The sequence below is a fragment of the Nomascus leucogenys genome, chromosome 8 (genome assembly GCF_006542625.1).
Source record: "Nomascus leucogenys isolate Asia chromosome 8, Asia_NLE_v1, whole genome shotgun sequence".
NCBI lineage: Eukaryota > Metazoa > Chordata > Mammalia > Primates > Hylobatidae > Nomascus > Nomascus leucogenys.
The window spans coordinates 78743655-78770890 of record NC_044388.1 but is presented as its reverse complement, the minus strand read 5'-3'; the positions used below and the strand labels follow the sequence as shown (position 1 = coordinate 78770890).

The 27236-nt window shown below is 38.9% G+C and overlaps 1 protein-coding gene across 10 annotated transcripts in view; it reads right to left on the bottom strand.

The window, feature by feature from the left end:
* Nucleotides 1-27236, bottom strand: part of RNF38 (ring finger protein 38) — a 156796-nt gene continuing 129560 nt past the window's right edge. For all 10 annotated transcript variants that reach the window (XM_030817454.1, XM_030817455.1, XM_030817456.1 and 7 more), the window contains 8 exons: nt 22747-22914; nt 21301-21471; nt 17806-17967; nt 17390-17496; nt 15529-15613; nt 9003-9124; nt 6488-6587; nt 1-3404 (listed from right to left, as the gene is read on the bottom strand). In XM_030817454.1, the coding sequence (XP_030673314.1) occupies nt 3342-3404; nt 6488-6587; nt 9003-9124; nt 15529-15613; nt 17390-17496; nt 17806-17967; nt 21301-21471; nt 22747-22914 (978 nt within the window). In that variant the 3' untranslated portion in view covers nt 1-3341. The remainder of the gene's footprint in view (nt 3405-6487; nt 6588-9002; nt 9125-15528; nt 15614-17389; nt 17497-17805; nt 17968-21300; nt 21472-22746; nt 22915-27236) is intronic.

The window sequence follows — 27236 nt, the reverse complement described above, 5'->3', positions numbered from 1 at the left end:
TGTTGTAAGTGTACATCATACATTTATTACCAACAACCCTCTCAACTCCAAAATTGGGCACAGGGATTAAAAATAAAAATTCATTGCACTACTTAGTAAAGCATTACTAGTAACTTTCATAAAAAATGTACAAACTTTGTTAAAAATTTATCAAGCCTTCAAATGATTTGGTTACAGATATTTATAATACATACATTTAAAACTATGTTAACTGATACAATGGAATATGATTTGAGAAAATGACTCAGCAAATGATTCCAAAAAACACCCGTGAGCTTTCACAATCTGAAACGGCAAAATGAGGTAACCAAATGTACCAACAGGGGGACAAACAGCTTTCTAATGAAAAGGCCCAAAGATATCTGTGAAAAATATTCTCACAAGTGAGTCGGTAGATCTCATTCAAAATTATTCTAAGAGGCCCAAATTTAAGAATCTTAACAAATCACATTTCAGATAGTATATAAAATCTAAATATGCTTTCACATTTTCCAGATTTTGCTCAAAAAATTAAGGACAGAAAATCCTAATATGAGATCTTGATACCTGGAGGCCTTATTTTTTTGAGGAGTGGGGGTTAAAAAAACACCAAAGATGACAATTCATGCCAAAAAACAAACAAGAACCCACAAAAAACCCACAGCTGAGTTAAGATGGTAAAGCCAATATTATTTTAGGAGGAAAGAGGACGAAGGCCAACAAACCAACATCTGCCTGCTATCTGGTGCATCACCCAAGGTGACAATGGCTGGGCACAAATAAACTGTTCTCTTTTGCTAGCCACAAAGTTGCTCACTGCGGCAAGCCTGAGCTGGTCAGAACACCTGTGCGTGTGTTCCTGATACACACTAACCACAACAAGCAAGTCTGCACACATGTCCATGAGCCCCATGCAAAGACAAGACATTCCCAAAGATCATTCACATGAGTGCAACAACGAAATTCAAGATTTTACCAAAACAGACCCTGCTGCCTCCTAAATTGCCAACTGCCTCTCAAAAATTTACAGAAAAAGGGACATTATAAGAATTCATAGAGGGAGGCAAGAAAAAGCTGCTACTCCTAGTCATTAGTACAATGTGCTGTGTTAATTAGGTACCTCTATATAAATTAGAAAAAGTGCTTTACTTGCATGCTTCAATAAAATGAATACTGAGTGTAGTAGTGTTGTTAGATCTGTACAGATATAAATTTTTTGCAGCTATATAAAAGTGTATAAGATGGGCTTTTGCCATTTTAAACATGATTTTTTTTCATTAAAAAAGATTAAACTATATGTGATTTGTATGTAGCTGATTATTATGCCAAGAATTTTGGTCTTTAACACACTTTTTATTCATCAGGAACAGGTGAGGGATATCCTAATGATTTAAAAGTAACATGTGCATTAACCATGTGCATTTTTACCACTGTTTATAAGTATTTCTGATGCACTGACAACCTAGGGGCAAACAGAGTATGCAAAACCCTACTTGTAGGACTAGATAGAGGCAACAGTGTCTCGAAAAGGGCAAAATTGTGCTTCTGTGAATTGACTTTACTTAACTCTAGGCTGTGATGAGCTTATAGACACTTCAAGGGAGGGCAAGCAGCATGGCAGTAACGAGTAGTTAACACTGAGTGGAAAACTGACACAGAGCCAACTGAAAGTTGAGTGGGGCTGGCAGCAAGTTATCAGAGTCCTGACTGGAATAATGCAGCTTGTGCTATTGCAAACAAAGCAATTACATCAACTGCAGGAAGAGGCAGACAATGTTGAATACACTAAAAGAATGAGAAAGTAATTTAAACATTGCTGGAAAAATGACTTTAAAGTGAATTATGCTCAAAGAACTCACTAAAAAAAACCCCATACAGCTATGTATTAGATCAACTAAATGAAGGTCAATTCCTGTTTAACAGCATTATTTTTTTATACAAAAATCAAATCTTCATTTATACTGCAAGTATTCTGGACACCTGTTGTATCAAACTTTTCTCATTCAAACAAAAATTAAAAGGAAAAGCAATAAAACATCAAAACAAATCAGGTCTAAGGAACATGAGCTGTAACAGCACTTGATCCATCCTGAAACAAGGGTTTCGAAGAGAAGCACATGTGATGAAGGAAGAACTAGACAACTTTCAGAATTGGAGTCTGGCAAGTGAATTAATATGAACAGAAATATAGTTTTCTTAAAACAATTTAGTTGCCCACAGGAGCTTGAACACAGAACACACATCAGAAGTCAAGCTGAATTAACAGGTTTTGTTCTGGTGGAAGTCAACAAGGTGAGACTTCATGGGACTAGTGGTCTTCTTAGAAATATATTAATCAAATATCTTCAGAATAGACTACAAATCTAAACATTAAAAAAAATCACAGGTACTTTCTGTAAGAAACTTACTGGAAATGTAAAGGAAAAAAAGTATCAACATTCAAATCATTGATTGAAATGCTAATATTGCTAACTGATTATATATGATATTGCACCTTCTTTTTGGAAACAGCAAGTTGGAGATTTAAAAATTTCCACAACAGAATCAAAAAAATCACGTTCATGGAGTGAGAATTTGTTACACTTTTTTTTTTCTTAAGTGACCCACTTAGGACCACCAATAAAGAGAAGGTGACAGCTGCCTGAAGCAAAGGAAGAAGACTTTTCTCATTCCATTCACTGGGAGGGAAGGGGATGGAGTATTCAATGCTTGTAATTGATGCACCCTCAGCAATCAGTGTGCAACAGCAAACACAAGGGGAAAAAAACCAGTGTACAGTACTAGTGCTGTTTAAATAACACACCAGATTATACATTGCAGCATAATTAAAACTACACACACATTCTTGGTACATGCTGGTATATAGGATCTCATACACACGTTAGCTACCATGCCCTCACACAAGTAGTTGCACACTCTCACACAGATACACTTATCACCAACACTCATACGCTGCATTCATTTCCACTCACAGTTTCTGAAGGCTCTATATAAGGTAGATTGCTATATCATCTGTAGCTACCACTTTTTATAAAAGCACATGCTAAAAGATCACGTCCACTGTAATCTTGCAGCAACACTCGGAATGATCACACAAAAACCAGGGAATGTTAGTGCACACACAAAATTAAGCTAAAGAAAAAGTCTTTGGAGTTCCAATCACACGGTTAGTATAACAATCCCATAACTGTGAAGACTAATTGTAAGCTTTTATAGTTGATTAAGTCACACAGTGCAAAGAAAGGTCCATTGACCCTTTTGGTAAAGGGAGGGCTGGAAGCCACACAGATTAAGTTCAATGGATAGTCCGTATATACATGTGATGAGGAACACCCAAACTAAATTTGTGCTTCTTAGGTTGGTCATTCTGAATCCCGATGCACTTCTGAAGCATCAGCTCGGCAAATTGGGCAAGTACGATTTGCCTACAAAACAAAAGGGAAAACTTGTTTAAATTGTGACATATACAATGACACACATTCAAAGCAATGGAACTACTTTTACTTCCCACAGTTTTTACATTCTTTCTTCCTCTGAAGAGGTACAAAGCAATTTTTGTCTTTTTTTAACCCACAAACCTCCAAATTAGCCCAGGAATTTTTTTTTTTTTTTTTTTTTTTTTTTAGACGGAGTCTCGCTCTGTTGCCCAGGCTGGAGTGCAGTGGCGCAACCTCGGCTCACTGCAAGCTCCGCCTCCCGGGTTCACGCCATTCTCCTGGCTCAGCCTCTCCGAGCAGCTGGGACTACAGGCGCCCGCCACCACGCCCGGCTAATTTTTTGTATTTTTAGTAGAGATGGGGTTTCACCATGGTCTCGATCTCCTGACCTCGTGATCCACCCACCTTGGCCTCCCAAAGTGCTGGGATTACAAGCGTGAGCCACCGCGCCCGGCCGGAATTTATTTTTTGAGATGGAGTTTCGCTCTCGTTGCCCAGGCTGGAGTGCAATGGCACGATCTCAACTCACTGCAACCACCACCTCCTGGGTTCAAGTGATTCTCCTGTCTCAGCCTCCCAAGCAGCTGAGATTACAGGTGCCCACCACCATGCCTGGCTGATGTTTGTATTTTAGTAGAGACGGGGTTTCACCATGTTGGTCAGGCTGGTCTCAAACTCCTGACCTCGGGTGATTCCACCCACCATGGCCTCCCAAAGTGCTGGGATTACAGGCGTGAGCCACCGCACCTGGCTGCCATGAATGATTTTTAGTAGGTCTGTTAAAATATATAAACAAGATTACCATTCACCATTTTGGACCAAGTTAACAACTGACATTAAAGTAAAAGCTTGGTTAGTCTTTTTTTTCCCCCTTTTTTGAGACAGAGTTAAACCCTGTTGCCCACAGGAGTGCAGTGGCATGACTACAGCTCACTACAGACTTGAACTCCTGGGCCTAAGTGATCCTCCTGCTTCAGCTTCCTGAAAACCTAGGATTAACAGGTGTGTGCCACCACACCCAGCCAATTTAAAAGGCAGGGGTTTCACTAAGTTGCCCAGGCTGGTCTCAAACTGCAGGCCTCAAATGATCCTCCTGCCTTTGCCTCCCAAAATGTTGGGATTACATGCCTGAGTCACCATTCCTGGCCCCTTGGCTATTCTTAATGAAGACATAGAAAACATTTAGTGGTACCGAGGAAAGCTTGATTGTAAAATAGGTGACTGACACTATACTGATAGCTCTACTTACTCACCTGTTCCCTGGCTACTAAATTTGCTTTCTCCATTTCAACAAATGGGACCATAATTTGTGGAGTTGCTAATGCCAGAAACATAAGCATCACCTGCTCTCCTACATCCTACAACCCATTATTCAGCACATAATCTTATTTCTGCATTATAGTAATTCTCAAATCAGTCCCTCTTTTCATCTAGTTGCCACTATCCATCCTCTGGCCCACCATGTCTTTATTCTATCTCCCTGTCTCTCAGAAATTACCTCTTTTAGGCCTGGCGCGGTGGCTCACGCTTGTAATCCCAGCACTTTGGGAGGCCGAGGCGGGTGGATCACGAGGTCAGGAGATCGAGACCACGGTGAAACCCCGTCTCTACTAAAAATACAAAAAAATTAGCCGGGCGTGGTGGCGGGCGCCTGTAGTCCCAGCTACTCGGAGAGGCTGAGGCAGGAGAATGGCGTGAACCCGGGAGGCGGAGCTTGCAGTGAGCCGAGATTGCGCCACTGCACTCCAGCCTGGGCGACAGAGCGAGACTCCGTCTCAAAAAAAAAAAAAAAAAAAGAAATTACCTCTTTTATTCCATCCTCCAACAGTGGCCAGAAATCCTTCTAAAACACAGTCTGTTATATCCTTCCCAAATGCCTTCAGGATCACACCTAAACTCCTTTACGCTTCAGAGTGGCTTCACAACAAGCCGGTCATTGATTTTATCTCTGAACACCTTTTCTTTTCCCACTCTTCCTCACATTCCAACTATCAGCCACATGGAACTTGTGGTTTTCTGATTCTCTGTCTGCACGTGTCAGGGATTTACACATATAATGCTTTCCTTTTAAAATAATTTAAGACTCTTTGTCTTCAGGATTGAGTTTGGGCTAAGCTAGATACTCTGGAACTGTGCTCCCTCAGAACTGACTTTAACTCTATCTTCCTCAGCAAATTGTAAGGTTATCTAGTTTTATCCAAACCGGAACACTTAATTTAAAAAATAACATAAATTTGACTATATAATTTTCTTTATAGTCATGGAGCCACTGCACCCAGCCTATTAAAATTCTTTTACTGTATCACATTTTTATTCTACTGTTACAATTTGAGACTATGAAACTATGAAGAGTAAAAAAGCAGCTTTTGTAAACTTTTTTTTTGAAACATTAAATAGCCAGGTGCAGTATATAATCCCAACACTTTGGGAGGCTGAGGTGGGAGGATTGCTTGTGCCCAAGAGTTCAAGACCAGTCTGGGCAACACAGTGACACCCCGTCTCGCTTGAGCCTGGGATGTCAAGGTTACACTGAGCCATGACTGTACCACTGCACTCCAGACTGGGTGACACACTGAGACCCTGTTTCAAAAAATATATATAAAAAAAGAAGCCCCTGCAATAATTTCACCCTGTCATAGCCACTCTTAGGATTTGTGTCCTTTGTGCTTTTGTTCATATATACAAAGGAGAAAATGGTCAGAATTAAATAAAAACACTAGATGTATTTTTCTCCATGCAAACCTCTGACAATAGAGCTATAATTAGGTAGCCTTCTAAACTCTCAAACTGTGGCCTAGCAAGTTCGGGCCTTGTCCCTATATACCATGAAAAAGGACATACTGATTGTCAAGAGGTCATCCATTTTGGGTTTTGTATAGTCACTCCTATGTTGTTGACTGCAGTTAATTTTTACTGGCCTTTTCTCCTCATTTGCAGAGATCATACTGAAAGCTGTGTTTCCATTTTTGTCTTCTTTCCTGTCCACTGAGCTACGAACTTACTCTAATTAACCTGTGGTCAATAAAATAGAAAATTCAATGTCATTTCCTTTAAAGATGTCATCACTTTACCTTAAGCCATTTGTCAACACACTTGGCATGGAACTCGTGGTTACAGGGTAAGACTCTAAGTAGCTGCCTTGACTCAAAATCACACATGCATACTACACACCTAAAAAAAGCAAAAAGATCATTTCACCACAAAACCAGATGGTTTTCTATTGTTACAACTATTGAAACCTACAAGATAATTTATTCTGTTATCAAAATGTCACTTAAATTTTTAAACAAAATTATCAACCAATACCCTGAAAAAATTGTGATGTTAAGACAGTAAGAGTTTTGCTTTGCTGACAGAGTAGCAAGAAGATTTCCAGTTAACATCAAGTCAATCTTAATACCAAAGATTCTATACTATTTAAAAAAAAAAATGGTATTGGAACAACTGGATGTCCATATACAAAAGAATAAAGGTGGACCCCTACCCTCATACCATATACAAAACCTGACTCAAATGGATCAAAAAGTTACTTAAGTGTTAAGAGCTGAACTATTAACCTCTTGGAAGAAAACACAGTAAATCTTCATGACCTTGGATTAGACAATGCTTTCTTGGAGATGACATTAAAAAGCACAAGAATTAACAACAAAAAAAGAAATGCAGTTGTTCTTCAGTATTTGAGGAGGATTGATTTCTAGGACCCGCAATGGATACCAAAATCTGCAGATGTTCAAATCCTTTATATACAATGGTATAGTATTTGTGACCTATGCACACCCTCCTACTTTAAAATCATCACTGTAATACCTAATACAATGTAAGTGCTATGTAAATAGTTGTTATACTGTATTGTTCTTTATTTGTACTATGTATTGCTCTATTGTTATTTTCTATTTTTATTTTTTCCTGAATATTTTCAATCTTTGGTTGGTTGAATACAGAGGGCTGAGTGTAGGCTGAAATAAACCAAAATCAAAATTTAAACATTTTGTGCTTCAAACGACATCACTGAAAAACTCAACAATCCACAGAATGGCAAAATATTTTTTTACACTTTTTATTATTCCGTTCCTCAGAGATCCCTGTTCTGAGGGAAGACATTTTTGAAGATAATTTATCTGGTGAGATCTATAATATGTATAGAACTTCTACAACTCAATAATACAAAGACAAACCAATTTATGGAAAATGAAGTAAGGGTCAGAATAGACATTTCTGAAAAGAAGGTACACAAATGGCTGGCAGCACATGAAAAGACACTCAAGGTCATTAGCCATCAGGGAAATGCAAATCAAATCTGCAGGAAATATCACTTCACAACCACTAGACTGGCTATAATAATAAAAAAAAAATAGACCATATAGAGTGATTCAAAGCCATTATTTAGCCTTGGCATTTATTCAATGTCCAAAGCAGAAACCCAAATGTCCATCCACTGATGAAAAAAAAAATATGATCTATACAATGGAATATTATTTGGCCATAAAAAGAAATGACTTACTAGTAAAAGCTACAATATATAGAAAAAGTTATGCTAAGTGAAAGATGCTAGACACAAAAAGACCATATATTATATGACCCCATTTATGTGTAATCTATACAGACACAGTGTAGACTGGGGATGGGGAGGAGGCACCAAGGTGAGGTAGAAATATGACGAGTGTTGCTAGTGGGTGACGGGTTTTTCGTTTTAGGGTGATGCAATGGGTCTAAATTTGATTGTGGTGATAGTTACACAGCTCTATACGAAAAACCACTGAATTGTACTTTTTAAATTATTATTATTTTTTTTGAGATGGAGTCTTGCTCTGTCACCCAGGCTGGAATGCAGTGGTGTGATCTCGGCTCACTGCAACCTCCGCCTCCTGGGCTCAAGCAATTCTCCCTGCCTCAGCCTTTCGAGAAGCTGGAATTACAGGCGCCTGCCACCATGTCCAGCTAATTTTTGTATTTTTAGTAGAGACAGGGTTTTGCCATGTTGGCCAGGCTGGTCTCAAGCTCCTGACCATAGGTGATCCACTCGCCTCAGCCTCCCAAAGTGCTGGGATTACATGTGTGAGCCACTGCGCCCGGCCTGAATTGTACATTTTAAATGAGTGGAATTTTATGGTATGTAAATTATATATCAATAAAGCTATTTTTAAAAGATCCCATACTATGCAGAAATTTTAGGTAAGAACCTCAAACTTTATGTGCATGAATTTTCAATCTTGTGTGAAAACAAACATTCTAGAATGTGAATTAGAAACAAAATTGCTAAGCAACATAAAAATCCAAAACAGCCCTAACAGAACTTTCTAAGATGACAGAAATGTTCTACATCCATACCACCCAACACAGCAGCCATTAGCTAGTACGACTAAGACATTTAATTTTTAATTTAATTAGCTCTACATTGACTTATTGGACAAGCATTGGTTTAGACTATGAAATAGAGATAACTTTATCAGTTATCTCTGACTCTGAAGCATTTTCTTTTAATTTTTTATTTCCTCTCCCAACTTTTACCTTAATGACTCTTAAGCTTTTATTTCATAAAGGTAGAAAAGGAAATTTAGCACAGTGATGTCAGAAAAATTTACTTACAAAGTCTGTTCTGACTGGTGGTTGTTAGGATTGAACCGGTAAGAAGGAAGTTGTTCAATATCTGCTTTAGTCAGTCCACGAGGCTTTGCCTCTCCCAGTCGCTCTGCCAGGTTTAACAGGGCCTGCAGTGGTAAAAAACATATTTTCATCTATCTTTACATTTTGCATTCCGATACTTTTTTTTTTTTAAGAGGTGGAGTCCTGCTATGTTGCCCAGGTTAGAGTATAGTGGCTGTTCACAGGCGTGATCATTGTGCACTGAGGCCTCGAACTCCTGACCTCATGCAATACTCTTGCCTCAGCCTTCTGAGTATCTGGAACTACAATTGCATACCACCGCAGCCCTATTAAAATAATTTTTTAAATGTTTCTTATGAAAAAAATCTAAACACATACAAAAGTAGAAAAGTAATGTTAATGAACCTTGATCTTTCCATTATGCAGGTCAGTAGTCCATGGCTAATCTTTTACCTATTACCATCTATCCTAAACCTCACATTATTTTAAAACAAAACTGAAAGATGGTATTATTTCATTCATATCAAGTGCATCTGTAAAACAAAGTTAGTAACTTTGACCCTGAGAGCTGGATAATTCTTTGTTGTGGGGGCTGGCCTGGGGACTACAGGATGTTTTGCAGCATTCCTGGCCTCCCTCTACTCTCAGTGCCAGTAACGCCCCCTAGCTGTAACAACCAAAAATGTTTCCACACATTCCCAAATATCCCCTAGGGGACAAACTGTCCCCAGGTTGAGAATCGCTGCTCTAAAAAGATAGACTTTTTAGAATATAACCACAATGACATCATCACACCTAAAATATTAACACTAATTCTTTAACATCAAATGACCAATTAACGTTCAAACGTCTTTGTTTTCAATTCAAAACTTTAAAAAGTAGTTTGTTCAAATCAGGATCCAAACAAATCCGTAACTTACCATGGCCTAAGATGTCTCAAGACTCTTTTTCACTCTTAAATCTGAAGAAACCAGCTTAATGAGCTGTAGAAATTCCCAGTTTGAAATTTGCTAAATGAACTTCCCATCCCTGACCCACTGGGTTTAACAAATCCCTTGTCCCCTTGTCCTATAAATAGGTAGATGTGAATACTTTTACCATAAGACCCATCATGTCTACTGGTTATGTTAGCAGCCAATCATGGAATACTGTCTAGATCCATTAATTCATTAAAAATGGCAAAACGGTAATATTCTAATTTTATAATTCATTTATTAGAATGCCTCATATTAAATACTCAGAATAATTTAGGTAGAATAGGATAAATGAGACCACCTAATTTCTTTTATGAAGTATCCACCATCAACTCATGAACTTTAATATATCTGATGTGTTTCAATATTGTAATTACTATGCTTTTTTTTTTTTTTTTTTTTTTTTTGAGTCAGTCTTGCTTCATCCTCCAGGCTGGAGTGCAATGGCATGATCTTGGTTAACTGCAACCTCTGCCTCCCAGGTTCAGGCGGTTCTCTGGCCTCCTCCTCCTGAGTAGCTGCCCAGCTAATTTTTTGTATTTTTTATTTTTTAGTAGAGAAAGGGTTTTGCCATGTTGACCAGGCTGGGCTTAAACTCCTGACCTCAATTGATCCACCCGCCTTGGCCTCTCAAAGTACTGGGACTATAGGAGTGAGCCACTATGCCCAGCCAATTATTATGCTTATTGATTTTACACCAGTACCTCCTCCTTTCCTTAATGACTCTAATAACTCACTTGTTTTATCCCACAATTAGTCTGCCTTTTGTGGACTGCTTTTCTCCATTTTTCAGGTTGCCCCAGGGTTAACAGAATGGGTAACAAATAATAATAGATGAGAGAAACAGAAATAACTTCCCCAAATGTCAATAGTTAATGTGGTAATAACTGTGTGTGTTTTATTATGATACCACAACTTTGCTTCTGTGTCAACATTATTTAGATAATTGCGTCATCTAAATAATTTGTTCCCCTTTCACTAGCTCCCCAGCCCTTCTAAATGCTGGAATAGAAAGTAAATTGCCAGGCCACACGTGGTGGCTCAAGCCTGTAATCCCAGCACTTTGGGAGGCTAAGGCAGGCAGATCACTTGAGGTCAGGAGTTTGAGACCCACCTGGTCAACACGGTGAAACCCCGTCTCTACTAAAATTACAAAAAAATTAGCCAGGCATGGTGGCGTGCACCTGTAATCTCAGCTACTTGGAAGGCTGAGGGAGGAGAATCACTTGAACCCGGGAGGCAGAGGTTGCAGTGAGCCGAGACTGTGCCACTGCGCTCCAAGCCTGGGCGACAAAGCAAGGACTCTATCTCAAAAAAAAAAAAAAAAAAAGTAAATTGCCAAATTGATGGTGATCACAATATATAAAATTTAGATACAATTTATGATATCATTGATAATGACCTTTTATATCTCTTAGTACACAAAGGTCAACAAATACAATTTGTGACAAAATGTGTTAAGTTCTGGCCAGGCGCGGTGGCTCACGCTTGTAATCCCAGCACTTTGGGAGGCTGACGCGGGCGGATCACGAGGTCAGATCGAGACCATGGTGAAACCCCGTCTCTACTAAAAATACAAAAAAATTAGCCAGGCGTGGTGGCGGGCGCCTGTAGTCCCAGCTACTCAGAGAGGCTGAGGCAGGAGAATGGCGTGAACCCGGGAGGCGGAGCTTGCAGTGAGCCAAGATCGTGCCACTGCACTCCAGCCAGGGTGACAGAGCAAGTCTCAAAAAAAAAAAAAAAAAAAAGGTCCTTACAGTATAAAGACTACACAGGCATACTTCACTTCACTGCATGCCACAGGTACTACCTTTTCAAAACAAAAACAAAAAATTGAAGGTGTGTAGCCACCCCATGTTGAGCAAATCTATTAATTCAATTTTTCCAACAGTCATGTAGTCATTTCATATCTTGGTGTCACATTTTGGTAATTCTCACAGCATTTCAAACTTTTTCATATCTGCTATAATGATCTCTGATCTTTGACATTACTATTGCACTTGTTTTGTGGTACCACAAACTGCACTTGTATAAGACAGAAAACTTAATTGATAAATGTTGGGTATTCTGACTACTCCACTGAACAACTGGCTATTCGCCCATCTCTCCCCCTCTCCTGGGGTATTCCTAGTCTCTGGGACACAATAATATTGAACTTATGCCAATTAATAACCCCACAATGGCCTCTAATTGTTCAACTGAAAGGAAGAGTCACATGTGTCTCACTTTAAAAACTAGAAATGATTAGGCCGGGCACGGTGGCTCACACCTGTAATCCCAGCACTTTGGGAGGCTGAGCAGGTGGATGATGACATCAGGAAATCGAGACCATCCTGGCTAACACAGTGAAACCCCATCTCTACTAAAAATACAAAAAATGAGCCGGGCATGGTGGCGGGTGCCTGTAGTTCCACCTACTGGGGAGGCTGAGGCAGGAGAATGGCGTGAACCCAGGAGACGGAGCTTGCAGTGAGCCAAGACTGTGCCACGGCACTCCAGCCTGGGCAACAGAGACTCCGTCTCAAAAAAAACAAAACAAAAACTAGAAATGATTAAGCTTAGGAAAGGCATATCAAAGCCGAGACAGGCCAAAATGTAGGCCTCTTGCACCAAACCAGTAACCATGTTCTAAAGGCAAAGGCAAAGTTCCACCAATAGAAAAAGTGCCATTCTCACTGGGCACAGTGGCTCACGCCTGTAATCCCAACACTTGGACTAGCCTTGGATGGCAAAACCTTATCTCTGAAAGAAAAAAAAAAAAAATCCACAAAAATTAGCCAAGTATGGTGGCATGCATCTACTGTCCCAGCTACTTAGGAGGCTGAGGTGGGAGAATCGCTTGAGCCTGGGAGGTTGAGGCTGTACTGAGCTGAGATCGTGGCAATACACTCCAGCCTGGGTGACAGAGTAAGACCCTGTCTCAAACAAAACCAAACAAACAAAAAAACAGAAAAGTCACTCCAGTGAATGCACGAATAAGAAAGCAAAGCAGCCATATTGCTGATATGGAGAAAGTCTGAGTGATATGGATAGAAAATCCAACCAGCCACAACATTCCCTTTAGCCAAAGCCTAATCCAGAACAAGGTCCTTTAATTCTATCAATCTTGAGAGAGGTGAGGAAGCTGCAGAAGAAAACTTGGAAGCTAGCAGAGGCTGGTTCATCAAGTTTAAGGAAAGAAGCCATCTTTATAACAACAAAGTGCAAGGTGATGCTGGAAATGCTGATATAGAAGCTGTAGCAAGTTACTCAGAAGCTCTAAGATCACTGATGAAAGTGAATACACTAAACAATAGATTTTCAATGTAGATGGAACAGCCCTATATTGGAAGAGGATGCCATCTAAGATTTTCATAGCTAGAAAGAAAAGGTGGCAATGTCTGGCTTCAAAGAACAGGCTGACTCTTTTTGGGGGGCTAACACAGCTGGTGACTGTAGGCTGAAGCCAATAATCATCTGCCATTCTGTGGGCCCTTAAGAAATTATGCTAAATCTACACTGCCCAATAATAAAGCCTGGATGACAAAACGTCTGTTTACAGTACAATTTATGGAATATTTTAAGACAACTTTTGAGACTTGTTCAAGAAAAAAAGATTCCTTTCAAAATATTACTGCTCAAGTGCTCTGATGAAGATGTACAAAGAGATGACTGTTGTTTTCCTGCCTGCTAACACAACATTCACTCGGCAGCCCATGGAATAAAGGATTCTCTTTTCTCTACATTCTTGCCAATACTCACTTTTTGATAACAGCCATCCTAACAGGTGTGAAGTGATATTTTATTGTGGTTTTGATTTACATTTCCCTGATTGCAACGTTGAGCACCTTTTCATACACCTGGTTGGACATTTTGTGCCTTCTTTGAGAAATGTCTATTCAGGTCTTCCACCCATTTTTTTTAAATTGGGTTATTCATTTTTTTTTGCTACTTTGTATAAGTTCTTTGTATATTTTAAATATTAACCTCTTATCAGATGTTTTTCATATTTTCTCCCAACCTGTAGTCTGCCTTTCATTTTGCTGTTTCTTTCTTTTGCGGTACAGAAGCCTTTTAGTTCAATGTAGTCTTAGTTATTTATTTTAGCTTTTGTTGCCTATGCTTGTGGTGTGATGGCCAAAAAACCAATGCCATAGCCAATATCGAGGAGCTTTTCCTGTTTTCTTTCAGCACTTTTATCATTTCAGGTATTAAGTTTAGGTCTTTAATCTATTTTGAGTTAACTTTCACGTATGGTGTAAAGGTCCAGTTTCATTCTTTTGCAGGTGGGTATCCAGTTTTCCCAACAACATTTCTTTTTTCTTTTTTTTCTTTTTCAGACAGAGTCTCGCTCTGTCACTCAGCCCGGAGTGCAATGGTGTGATCTTGGCTCAATGCAGCCTCCACCTCCCGAGTAGCTGGGATTACAGGCACCTGCCACCACGCCTGGCTAATTTTAGTATTTTTATAGAAACAGGGTTTCACCATGTTGGCCAGGCTGGCCTCGAACTCCTGACCTCAGGTGATTTGCCTGCCTTGGCCTCCCAAAGTGCTGGGATTACAGGGTGAGCCACTGCGCTCAGCCTCCCAACACCATTTCTTAAAGAGGCTATCCTTTCCCCATTGTGTCTTCTTGGTGGCCTTGTCAAAAATTGGTTGACTGTTGTATTCCTTTCTATTCACAGTTCCTAAAGTTCAGAACATGCATGGTTTTATAATTTATTGCCTGACCTATTACAACATCTAAATAGGTTTCCTTGTCACCATTTTCTAATCACTCCCATCAATGACTTCACAGTAGTGGCAGAGTTTGGACTCTTAACAAGTACTGATGCCATAAAGCACCGAAAACATTTAGTGGCTCCTTCCTCCCCCACAATATTCAAAATTATGTCCAATCTGTAGCAAGCACTGAAGGACAACCAATTGACTTTTCAATCAACTGCCGATTTTCTCCCTTTTACGTTAACCACAGACCATCTGTTGATTCTCAAGAATGTCTAGCCCTTCTCTGCCTAAATCTTAAAGATGAAAAGCTTGTACATTATTTAAGATCTAGCTCAAACATTTTGGCTTCCACAAAATCTTTTCAGCATACCTAATCAAAATTCACTGTTTTCTCATTTGCATTCTCATTGGAATTGTACGTAATTCTAATAGAGCACCAATCTACATACCTATTATCATAGCTATGTGGTAGTACATATTCAAATATCCTTAAAGATGTTAAAACATTTTTATGACATGTTTGTATCTTGAAATGCAGTGTTTAATTTTAATAAATGTTTAGATCAAGCTTGCTGAACACATGGCTTGCATGTGGCCCAACACAAATTTATAAACTTTCACAAAATGAGATGTATTTTTTGCAATTTTTTAAAAGGTTATTGGCTACTATTAGTGTTAGTGTATCTTATGTGTGGCCCAAAACAGTAATTCTTCCAATGTGGCCCAGGAAGCCAAAAGATTGGACGCCTGTGGTTTAAAGAGTTAAGTAGAATAATACTTTCATGCACACAATACTCCCCAAATTAATTCACAATTCATCTACTAACCTCGTAATTTTCTACTTCTCCATCTTCTACATCTAATTCAAAGCTGAAAGTTGGGCCCACTGCAGGTGGCACTGGAAGCATTGATCTGCAGTGAAAACAATCACACTAGCATTGATATGTTAGTACATTAAATCAATGAACAGGACAGGGAGGACAGAGGCCAGTGCTATAAGGATGAAGAATGGTCAGTGTTAATCTGACAAATTTAACAAAACATATGCAAGAACTGTACAACAAAAACTACAAATATATTGCTAGGATAACTTAAAGGTGAATAAACAGAAATATACCACATAAGACTCAATATCATTAAGATGTCACTTTCTGCTTAAAATAATCTATAAATTCCATGCAATACCTACCAAGACTGCAGCAAGCACTTAAGTAAAAACTCACATGCTGATTTAAAAATTTATAAGGAAATGCAAAAGACCTTAAACTAAAACATTTTAAGAACAAAATTGGGAGACATACTATATCTGACATTAAGATAGAAAGATAAATACAGAAAATCGGGGGAGAGAGGAAGGAAGGAAGGAAAAACTATGACCACAGTGTGGTAACATAAGCACGTGGCCTTCTGGTATAAAAACTGTATTTCCCAGCATTCCTAGAAAGTAATTATAGACAGGTGACTAAGTTCTGGCCAATGTGATACAGAGGCAGGGGTTATACGTGCAACTTCTGGGACAAATCCTTGAGAGGAGCAGGTAGGCAGAGGAATCTATTTTTATTTTTGCTAGGTGGAATGTCATATGACTAGAGCCTGAGAGGCCACCTTAGATCTTGCACAGGAAGCCATTAACATTGTTCATAGTCACAGGGCTAACAAATCATCCTTGAGCTGCCTACTTCTAGACTTTATTACGTGAGACAGAAATAAAGAATTACTGGCAGGGCGCGGTGGCTCACACCTGTAATCCCAGCACTTTGGGAGGGTAAGATGGGCGGATCACCTGAGGTCAGGAGTTCGTGACCAGCCTGGCCACATGGCGAAACCCTGTCTCTACTAAAAGTACAAAAATTAGCTGGGCATGGTGGTGCACGCCTGTAATCCCAGCTACTTGGGAGGCTGAGGCAGGAAAATCACTGGAACCTGGGAGGCAGAGCTTGCAGTGAGCCGAGGTGGCACCACTGCACTCCAGCACAGGCGACAGAGCGAGACTCCGTCTCAAATAAAAAAATAAAAAAAGGGCGGGTCACGTGTAATCCAGACTTGGAGGAGCGGGGACAAGTAGAGATCGAGAACAGTGAACCCCTCTACTAAAAAAAAAAACAGCGGGGGGGGGGGGGGCAGACCGGAGGCTGAGGGGAAGGCGTGACGGGAGGGGAGCTTGCAGTGAGCAGAGACTCCCACGCACTCCACCGGCGACAGAGCGAGACTCCGTCTCAAAAAAAAAAATAAAAAAAAAAAAAATAAAAAATAAAAAAAAAAAAAAATAAAAAAAAAACCTACCCATGGGAATTTCTGTTACAGACCAACTTAATCCAAATAGAGTAGTTCTAAGATATAGAAATAAATAATTTTTCTCCTTTCCCCCTAAGAAAAACAGCACTAAAAGCTGAATAATCAAGACTGGTGGTAAGTGTTATCAAGTTGTAAAAGAGGCAAAAAATCTTAACCTTTTGTGCTTCCTGATTTGTTAAACCTATTTTTTTGGCTCACAGATTTCTTCCTTCCCCACTTCTCCTATGTTACTGTTCTTTCTTTCAGCCTTAACTGGCTCCTCCCACCCCACCCTTTAACATTAAGACAAATAACTAACACACCGAAAGCTACAGACCACAAAGACATTCACAAAGGAAAGAGAATCTCAAGGGTTTCAAAATTCAGAAATCATTAAGATAAGAAAGAACTTACAACACATATGGCAGTAAACTGGGATGATAAGGGGGAGGTGGTATTGGCTGCTGGGATCGGTATCTACTACGTCCTGTGAGCCTCCGAGGCATAAATGGAGGATAAGGCTGCAGGGGGAAAAATGTTAAGATTTAGAATCACTCTACATTTACAAATAATCTGTCAAATAAAGTATCTAATTAAAAAAAGACAAACAGTAAAGTTCTTTATTGTTCAAGGTTTTAATATTCCTTAAATACTAACTTATTAATGGATGCAGCAACCATACACTCAGGTGTATTTCTAAATACAACTTTCCAACTGAATGCTGTCGAGAATACATATAATTCTAAATATGGTGAATTATACTAAAACATAACTCAGAACAAGTAAGTTGCCAAAGCAAGTAATTAACATAGTACTCTATGAAAACTTACTACTCCAAAGGACACCTCCTGATGCAAAGGATCATGTGTTAAGAACTGCAAGGGAGCTGATGGAGGTAATGTTGGGGGGTGGGCTGATGGAGGGTAAGTAAAACCTCCTACTGGAAGATGTTCTCCTAAAAGTTCCACTTCATTTTCTATCCTTTGCAGAGGCTGAGGAGGAGAGAAAAAAAAAAAAAAAAAAAAAAAATATATATATATATATATATACACACACACACACACACACACACTCTTCCTGTGTTTAGATATATTATGCTTTATAATAATCACAAATTTAAAATCCCAAAATGTCTCTAAGGCCATGTATCTCTTGATGTTCACGTGAATCTAAAATTCATACAAGTAAACATATAGACTACAGTAAAATCTTCCTAACTTTGATTTCAACAAGGTTTAAAACATGTTATTAAACATTTCCATTATCCTCTATTTATTTTACTATTTGAACCTTCTCTTAAAATGAGAAGGCAAAAAGTCATCGAATAAGCCAATTATAGGAAAATTAAAATTATTTTTTCAGTCATAGCACCCTAACCTAAAGGATTTTCAGACACTTAACCTTTCACAGATGAAACAAAACAGGATGTGCATTTATAAATCAGAAACAGGGCTAAATGAGATATGGTACAGAGGCATTAGGCTGTGCAGAAAGATTATGGGCTTCTGGACATTAGAATCTTGGTACTGTCACCAATCAGCCATGTTAACTTTCAGATAAATTACTTAATCTGAACCTCAGTATTGTCATCTATAAAACCGGCATGTTCACAGCCTACTTCAAAACTGTGTAGTTAACACTGAAGCAATGTAGTGCTATGCAAAGCACACAGAAGATATGTATTTTTTTTTTTGAAATAACAGCTCGGCTGGGGGCGGTGGCTCACACCTATAATCCCAGCACTTTGGGAGGCCGAGGCCAGTGGATCACCTGAAGTCAGGAGTTTGAGACGAGCCTGGCCAACACTGTAAAACCCTGTCTCTACTAAAAATACAAAAATTGGCTGGTCGTGGTGGTGGACGCCTGTAATCCCAGCTACTGGGAAGGCTGAGGCAGGAGAATTGCTTGAACCTGGGAGGCAGAGGCTGCAGTGAGCCCAGATCGCCCAGATCACACCATTGCACTCTGGCCTGGGCAACAAGAGGGAGACTCTGTCTCAAACAAAAACAAAAGCCACAAGAAAACAAAGAACAGTTCATTGAGATATAACTGACATATGATAAAAGGAATTCAACTGAATGGATTTTTGGTTTATTAACAGTTATGTAACCATCACCACTATCTAATTCCAGAACATTTTCATCAGCCCCAAAAGAAACTGTATACCCATTATCAGTCAATCCCCATTTCCCCAAGCCATTAGCTTTCCATTATTTGTTTATGTATTTATTTTTTGAGACAGAGTCTTGCTCTTCTTGCCCAGGCTGGAGTGCAGTGGCGCCATCTTGGCTCACTGCAACCTCTGCCTTCCAGGTTCAAGCAATTCTCCTGCCTCAGCCTCCTGAGTAGCTGGGACTAGGGGCGCCCACCACCACACCTGGCTAATTTTTTGTATTTTTAGTAGATTTTAGTAGAGACAGGGTTTCACCATGTTAGCCAGGATGGTCTCGACCTCCTGACTTTGTATCCACCGTGCACGGCCCAGCTTTCCATTTTTATGTATTTGCTTATTCTACACGTTTCATGTAAATGGAATCAGTTCATTTAAATAGCAAGAAGCTATGTCTACCTTCTCTGCTTAGCATAATGCTTTCAAGGCTCATCTGTTTTGCAGACTTTATCAATGCTTCACTCCTTTTTATGGGTATTACATTGCATGGATATACCACTCTTTCGTCACCCATTTATCAGCTGATGGACATTTGGATTGTCCACTCTTTGACTATTAGGAATAGTGCTATTACTACATTTGTGTACACATTTTCATGCTGATGTTTTCAACTGAATTCTCTTAGGCACATTTATTTTTAAATGCTAGTCTGACTTCTTCCCTTAGTTACAGAATAGCAACATGTTATTCAAATATAAGTAAATACTAAGCTTTAATTTGGAAGCCTATGCACGCTTGAGAGAAATCACAATTGCTTACACTATGACAACACTAGTGAAAACAAAGTCTTGATATGGCTATGTGACTGGACCTTTAAAAGAATTCCAGATTTAGATACAAATGATAGCTGAATTTTGCTTTAGCCTTGAATTCCCAGATACTGGAAACTGAGAAGGAGAACATCCTGGCACAAATCCTATCCTACTTCCAAGAAAAGATTCTCTTGCAGAAGCAATTCTACCTCTTCTGATGAGCCAAACTTGTGTCATAATTGCTTCTACAGTTTTCAGGACAGCAGCCTCTTTGGTACCCAGCATGGTATAGAAATCCTTAGTAAACAATGGTAAGACTCTGCTATAATAAACTGTCAAGTTCTTTCCACAGAGCTGAAGTTTTCCACTTTAGCCATTTCTATAGGTTATCTCTCCTGTTTCTCCTTAATGTCTGATGGTTTTGATGCTGAACCTGGCCTATCGAAACAACTGGACCTTTTTTCCTGTGCCCTTCTTTGTACTTATATAGTACTTACATCTCCCAGTGTCCCAAAATAATATGCCTCTCAACTATATCCCAGTCCCAAGACAGAATTAACTATGTTAATAGACTACCTCATCTGCTTTTTCATCACAATATAGCGAAAAACCAGGCCTTCAGAAAAACTGAAGTTCAGAAAGGTTAATTTCCTTGCCTAAATGAATACAAATATTATTCTAACAAGTATTAATAATTTTATAATATTTTCATTTTCCAATTTAGAACCACATAAAAAGAAAAAAAAATACAACTAAAAACTTTTCTTCAGATTTACTTCCTGAAGGACTGCAGATGTAATAGAACACAAATTTAGACCAGTGACATTAAAATAACTGGAAAAATTTAAGAAACCAGAAATTTAAGGTAAATGTTTATACTAATTTGTGTATGTTTGGATTCCTTTAATTCTTTTAAGAGCCAGAAGAATGCCTAAGTTATTATGTTTGTTTGTTTGTTTATTTTGGAGACAGAGTCTCACTCTGTTGCCCAGGCTGGAGTGCAGTGGCATGATCTTGGCTCACTGCAACCTCTGCCTCCTGGGTTCAAGCGATTCTCATGTCTCATCCTCCTGAGTAGCTGGAATTACAGGCACGTGCCACAATGCCTGGCTAATTTTTGTATTTTTAGTAGAGACAGGGTTTCACCATGTTGGCCAGGCTGGTCTTGAACTCCAGACCCTAGGTGATCTGCCTGCCTTGACCTCCCAAAGTGTTGGGATTACAGGAGTGAGTCACTGCACCTGGCCAAGTTACTGTGTTTAAGTGTGCCATTTAAACATAGTAACTTAGGCATTCGTCTGGTTCTTAAATCCACTAAGGTTATATGCCTGGCCTAAACGTTCTGAAAAAATTAAAAATTAATTAAAAACAAAACATTCTGACATAATAGTAGAGATACCTACCGATCGTGATTGCTGTGTTTGGAAAGGGACAAACTGGCCTGGTGGTGGCAAATGAGGAGGATGATGGGGAGAAAGGTGAGGAGGATGTATAAGAAATGGATCACTAGAAATAAGGGGTGGGAATGCAGCATATGGTACTGGTAAGTGCTGAACTGAACATGCCTGAAGCATCTGTAAGAGAAACCGTTACAGTTTGGTTAAAAATATCAGAATATATAATTAATTTAAAAGGATAGTGAGATTAAAATCTGTAATTGTCACACCTCCCCCAAAATCATGAAAATGTTTTTAATAGCTTATATTAACAATGAAATACCAGTGTATTTTTTTTTTTATCTACTAGTAAAGTAATGGTACTAATAATCTGTATTTTATGTAATTTTTACAAATTGGTTGAAATACTTGAGCCTTTTAAACATCTATGAAACAGGGTTGGGGCGGGGTGGGGGGAAGTGCTGCAAAGAAGAGGAAACTCTCTCTAGTTGGTTTAAGATGTAGCAAACACTACTGGTATTTCAAGAAACTCCCCTTTTCAATCCAGTGGAAATCTTTTTCTTCCTAGGATTTTTATAAGAACACAGCTCTCAACTAATTGCCTTATAATCTCTCAGTATTTTAGTTCGCAAATTTGGTACAATGTTTCTATTACTGAGAAACCAAACCTGAGTAAATTAATCTGTTAAGTTAGTATTGGTATAAGTGTGCGTTTGCTTTAATCTCACATTCAGAGCAACGTATTAAGAGTTACATTTAAATTTTGCTGTGATTTCCTTTGAAGACATTGTTGACCTTAGATACATCATTTAAATACAGCGCCCTCATTTCTGAAAGGAGGCTGAACTGAGATTAAAGGACAAAGCATAAGCTTCAGAGGCAAGAAAAAAAAAGTGTGACTCTCTACTCTCCTATACTAGCTGTCTCTACGGCACTAAGCAAGTCATTTAACTTTTCAGATTCAGCGACTAGAAAATGGGGGATGATGCTACTTTCATCATAGGTTTCCTATAGTAAGGAATAAGACAAAGCACTCAAAGTGCCCATTAAAACTCAGTAAATGCTGAGACTCTTAAGTGTTGAACAACAAGGTCTCTGAGACTTAGGCTGACCTTCATTGGCTTTAATTATAAACGGTGTTGATATATGAGAAAACATGGTTTGACCCTCAGGATATCCAAATATGTATAAGTTAATTAATGTAAAAATATATCCGGTTATAAAGCTAATTTTATTAAATGGTTACTATAAGGATACTATTGAGACTTTTATTGCAATAAAATTGGCCTTTTTACTTGAACGTGAAACTACAAAGACAGTCTCTTAAATTTTGTTTGCTTATATAATGCAGTTAGCCCCTCTAAAGAGGGTAAGAGTGAGTAAGTTACAAAACCAAATTCAGGCTGGTGTGCTTAATAGTAATATCTAATGAGAACAAAGATATAGACTTACTGGAGGAGGCACACTACAGACAGGGAGGTGCTGTCCACTGAAAACCACAGAGCATCCTGGGACCTGCTGTGTACTACAAGCAGGGATGTGCTGGCCTGTGCAGAGTGGAATCCCATGTGGTGCCACTGTTGTTACTGTGTAAGAAACAGGGACTGTCCCTTGATGGAGCTTTAAAGGAAAAAACAAATGAACAAACTTTAGCTGTTTAGATAAAATGTTAACTACTCAAAATCAACATTTGGTCATTTATTGGCTCCTCTCTCAGCTACACAGATTTTCACAATGTACTCTCCAATAGTTTCGAACAGAATATTCGTTGTCTTTGTATGGGAGAGTTGACTATTTCAAGAGTATATACTATTCCCACAAAATTGGGGCTAAACTCCTCCCTCAAATGACTTGAAAAGCCCAGGGAAATAATGGATTACTATATTAACTCTTCTAGCCTATCCTATAAGGCAGAATACAAAGAACTGGAATCATTAAAGCTTGTATCTTCCATTATTTGGTCACATTCAAAACAAATTTTAATTACAACTAGTGAAACAATGCAAAGTATATTTTAAAAAAACGAAATCTCATTTCCCGCCTAGCCAATCTTATTCCCATCCTACCTGCCACCCAGAGGCAAACGATGCTGATAACATATCCTTCTTCTCTTTCTCCATGAACATATGAAAGCACAATTACACATAAAATGTCACGTTTATTTGTTTTTGTTTTCTTAACAGAAATGAGATCATACTACCCTGCAACTTTGTTTTTCCATTTAATACTACATTGCAGGTATGTATGCAAGGGAGTTAAATGTAACTTGTTCTTTTTAGTACTAGCCAGATATTTTAAGAAACACTTGCTTAACACAGTCCTATCATATGGTGTATCAACACACATTCAAATTGTTTTCGACTCTTTTGCCAATATAAACACAACTGAAAAAAAATATGGTATTAGTTTGGCCGGGCACGGTGGCTCATGCCTGTAATTCCAACACTTTGGGAGGCCGAGGTGGGCAGATCACTGGATGTCAGGAGGATGAGACCAGCCTGGCCAACATGGTGAAACCCCATCTCTACTAAAAATACAAAAAATTAGCTGGGAGTGGTGGCGGGTGCCTGTAATCCCAGCTACTTGGGAGGCGGAGGCAGTAGAATCACTTGAACCTGGGAGGTGGAGGTTGCAGTGAGCTGACATCGCGCCATTGCACTCCAGCCTGGGTGACGGAGTGAGACTTGGTTTAAAATATAAATAAATAAATTTATATAAATGTATTTTATTTATCTCAGAATGATTACTAGGTAAAGGGGTGAACGTTTTTTAAACTTTTACATATACTGCCAAATCATCTGCAAAAGGCTGGATGGAATATGCCACACCCCAACAGTAACATATGAGGGCCCATTTCCCAGGCTCTTTACTCAGAAGTAGATGTATTTGCATTACAAGCATGCTTACCCGAGTGAAAAAATGGTATCACAGCAGGTTTGCGTTAAATTTGCATTTCTCTGACTAAAAAGGTTGACCATCCATTAACATTTTATTAAGCATTTAAATTTTCTTTTCTGTCAATAATCTCTATCCTTTGATCATTGCCCATTTTCTTTTCCTTTTTTTTTTTTTTGAAAGAGGGTTTGGCTCTGTCATCAAGGCTGGAGTGCAGCGAGTGTAGTGGCACTATCACGGCTCAATGCAACCTCCATCTCCCAGGCTCAAGCAATCCTCCCACCTCAGCCTCTGGGGTAGCTGGGACTACAGGCACACACCACATCTGGGTTTTTTTTTTTTTTTTTTTTTCTGGAGAGGGAGTCTCACTCTGTTGCCCAGGCTGGAGTGCAGTGGTATGATCTCGGCTCACTGCAGCCTCCGCCTCCCAGTTTCAAGCGATTCTCCTGCCTCAGCCTCTCAAGTAGCTGGGATTAGAGGTGCCTGCAACCACGCACAGCTAATTTTTGTATTTGTAGTAGAGATGGGGTCTCACCATGTTGGCCAGACTGGTCTCGAACTCCTGACCTCAGGTGATCCCATCTGGCTAATTTTTAAACTTTTTTGAAGAGACTCACTTTGAATGTAGAGTCTCACTTTGTTTTCCCAGCTGGTCTCAAATTCCTGGGCTCAAGCGATCCTTCTGCCTCGGCCTCCCGAAGTGCTGGGATTACAGGTGTGAGCCACTGCACCTGGCCCCATCGATCTTCTACTAGGTTGTCATAATCATTTGTAATTTTTTTATTTAACAGGTATATGAATCTACTGCTTGTAGTGTGTAATGAAAATATTTTCCTAGTCTATGTTTTATCTTTTGATGAGATCCTTTATTTAATGGCATATTTTTGTCTTTTGTGATTTTTTTTTTTTAATGTAGCCAGAGTGTAGCTTTGGGGTTTCCTTTACTGATGAGGTTATAAACATATATTCCTATATTTCCTAATTCTTTAGTTTTTTATATTCCAAAAGACTTATTTTTGTTTATAAAGTAGGGCTCTAATTTTGCTTGCACATGGACAATTATACTTGCTCCATTTATTAAACCATCTTCTTGCCTCTACAGTGAAATACTGTCTTTTTAAAAATTCATTAAGTACGCACATATTCCTGGATTTCATGCTGCTTTAATTACAGTATCTTACTAGAAGAGTTAGCATCTGGTAAGAAATTCTTCTCACCATACATCTTTTCATTTTTTGGCATTTTCACACAGTTATTCTTACGTATAAAATCAATTTTATTCACTTCCAAAACCCATTAGTATTAAGATTGTACTAAATATGTTATTTTACAATGGACTGAATTTTGTATTAAGTTTTTTTTTTTTTTGAGATGGAGTTTCGCTCTTGTCACCCAGGCTGCAGTGCAATGGCACAATCTTGGCTCACTGCAACCACCGCCTCCTGGTTTCAAGCAATTCTCCTACCTCAGCCCCCTGAGTAGCTGGGACTATAGGCATGTGCCACTACACCTTTCTTTTTTTTTTTTTTTTTTTTTTTTTTTTTTAAATTAGAGACAGGGTTTCACCATTTTGGCCAGTCTGGTCTTGAACTCCTGACCTCGGACGATCTGCCTGCCTCAGCCTCCCAAAATGTTAGGAATATAGGTGTGAGCCACCGTGCCTGACCTGTATTAAGACTTTTTATATCCAGAAACATTATGCCATTACGTTGAGTATCACGGTTCTGTCTTTCAAGAAGAAATTAAGTTTTCCTTCAGCCCCATAAGACAGGATCGAAAAAAAAAATTAGTTTTCTTCAAAAAGATTATTATTATTTCTCAAAGTTTATTATTAAATTTGTTCCTCAAACTGTGGTTTTGTTATACTGACAAGAGGTTATTTTTCTCTATTTCTCAAAGCGGTTAGTGTTAGTACGAAGATAATTTTTATTTATATTATCTTGAATATATCAACCTTACCAACTTTAAAATTCTAGTATTTTTTAAAAACTTAGAATCTCCTTTCCTAGGTACACAACTACAGGATGAGCATCCCTTATCTGAAATGCATGGGACCAGAAGCATTTTGGATTTTTTTGAATTTTAGAAAATCTGCATTATACTTACCAATTCGGCATCTCTAATCCCAAAATCTGAAATCCAAAATGCTTAAAATAAACATTTCCTTTGAGTGTTCAGTTGGTGCTCAAAAAGTTAGATTTTAGAGCATTTCAGATATTCAAATTAGGGGTGTTCAACCTGAATAAGGTTCAACCCAACTATCATCTTTTTGTGTTAGCAAACTAGAACTTTCAATAATGTGTATAAGTACCTATATCCTATATCTGATATTAATGGAAACGTATGATGAATTTTACCAATAAAACTATTGATTTCTGATAAATAGCCTTTGTCACAAATACCACCCCGGCACCCCGACCAACTGCATACACATTTTTTTGAGACAGAGTCTTGATATATTGCCAAAGACGGAGTGCAGTGGTGCCATCACGGCTCACCATAGCCTCAATCTCCTGGGCTCAGGTGATCCTCCCACACTCAGTTAATTTTTGTATTATTATTTTTGTAGAGACAGGGTTTCACTGTGTTGCCCAGGCTGTTCTCCAACTTTTGAGCTCATGTGATCCGCCCACTTCAGTCTCCCAAAGTGCAGGGATTACAGGCATGAACCACCGTGCTCCGCCAAGTACCATATTTTGCTGAATCCAAGACATCAGATTGTATAGTCATTTTTCCCCATACTAAGAAAAATAATTCTATTTTACTAACATAACACTTAGTCATAGATATATATATATATATATATATATATTATATTTTTTATATTTTTTTTTTTTTGAGATAGAGTCTCGCTCTGTCACCCAGGCTGGAGTGCAGTGGTGCGATCTCAGCTCACTGCAACCTCTGCCTCCTGGGATCATACCACTCTCCTGCCTCAGCCTCCCGAGTAGCTGGGTCTACAGGTGCCCGCCACCATGCCCAGCTAATTTTTTTTGTATTTTTTAGTAGAGACGGGGTTTCACCGTGTTAGCCAGGATGGTCTCGAT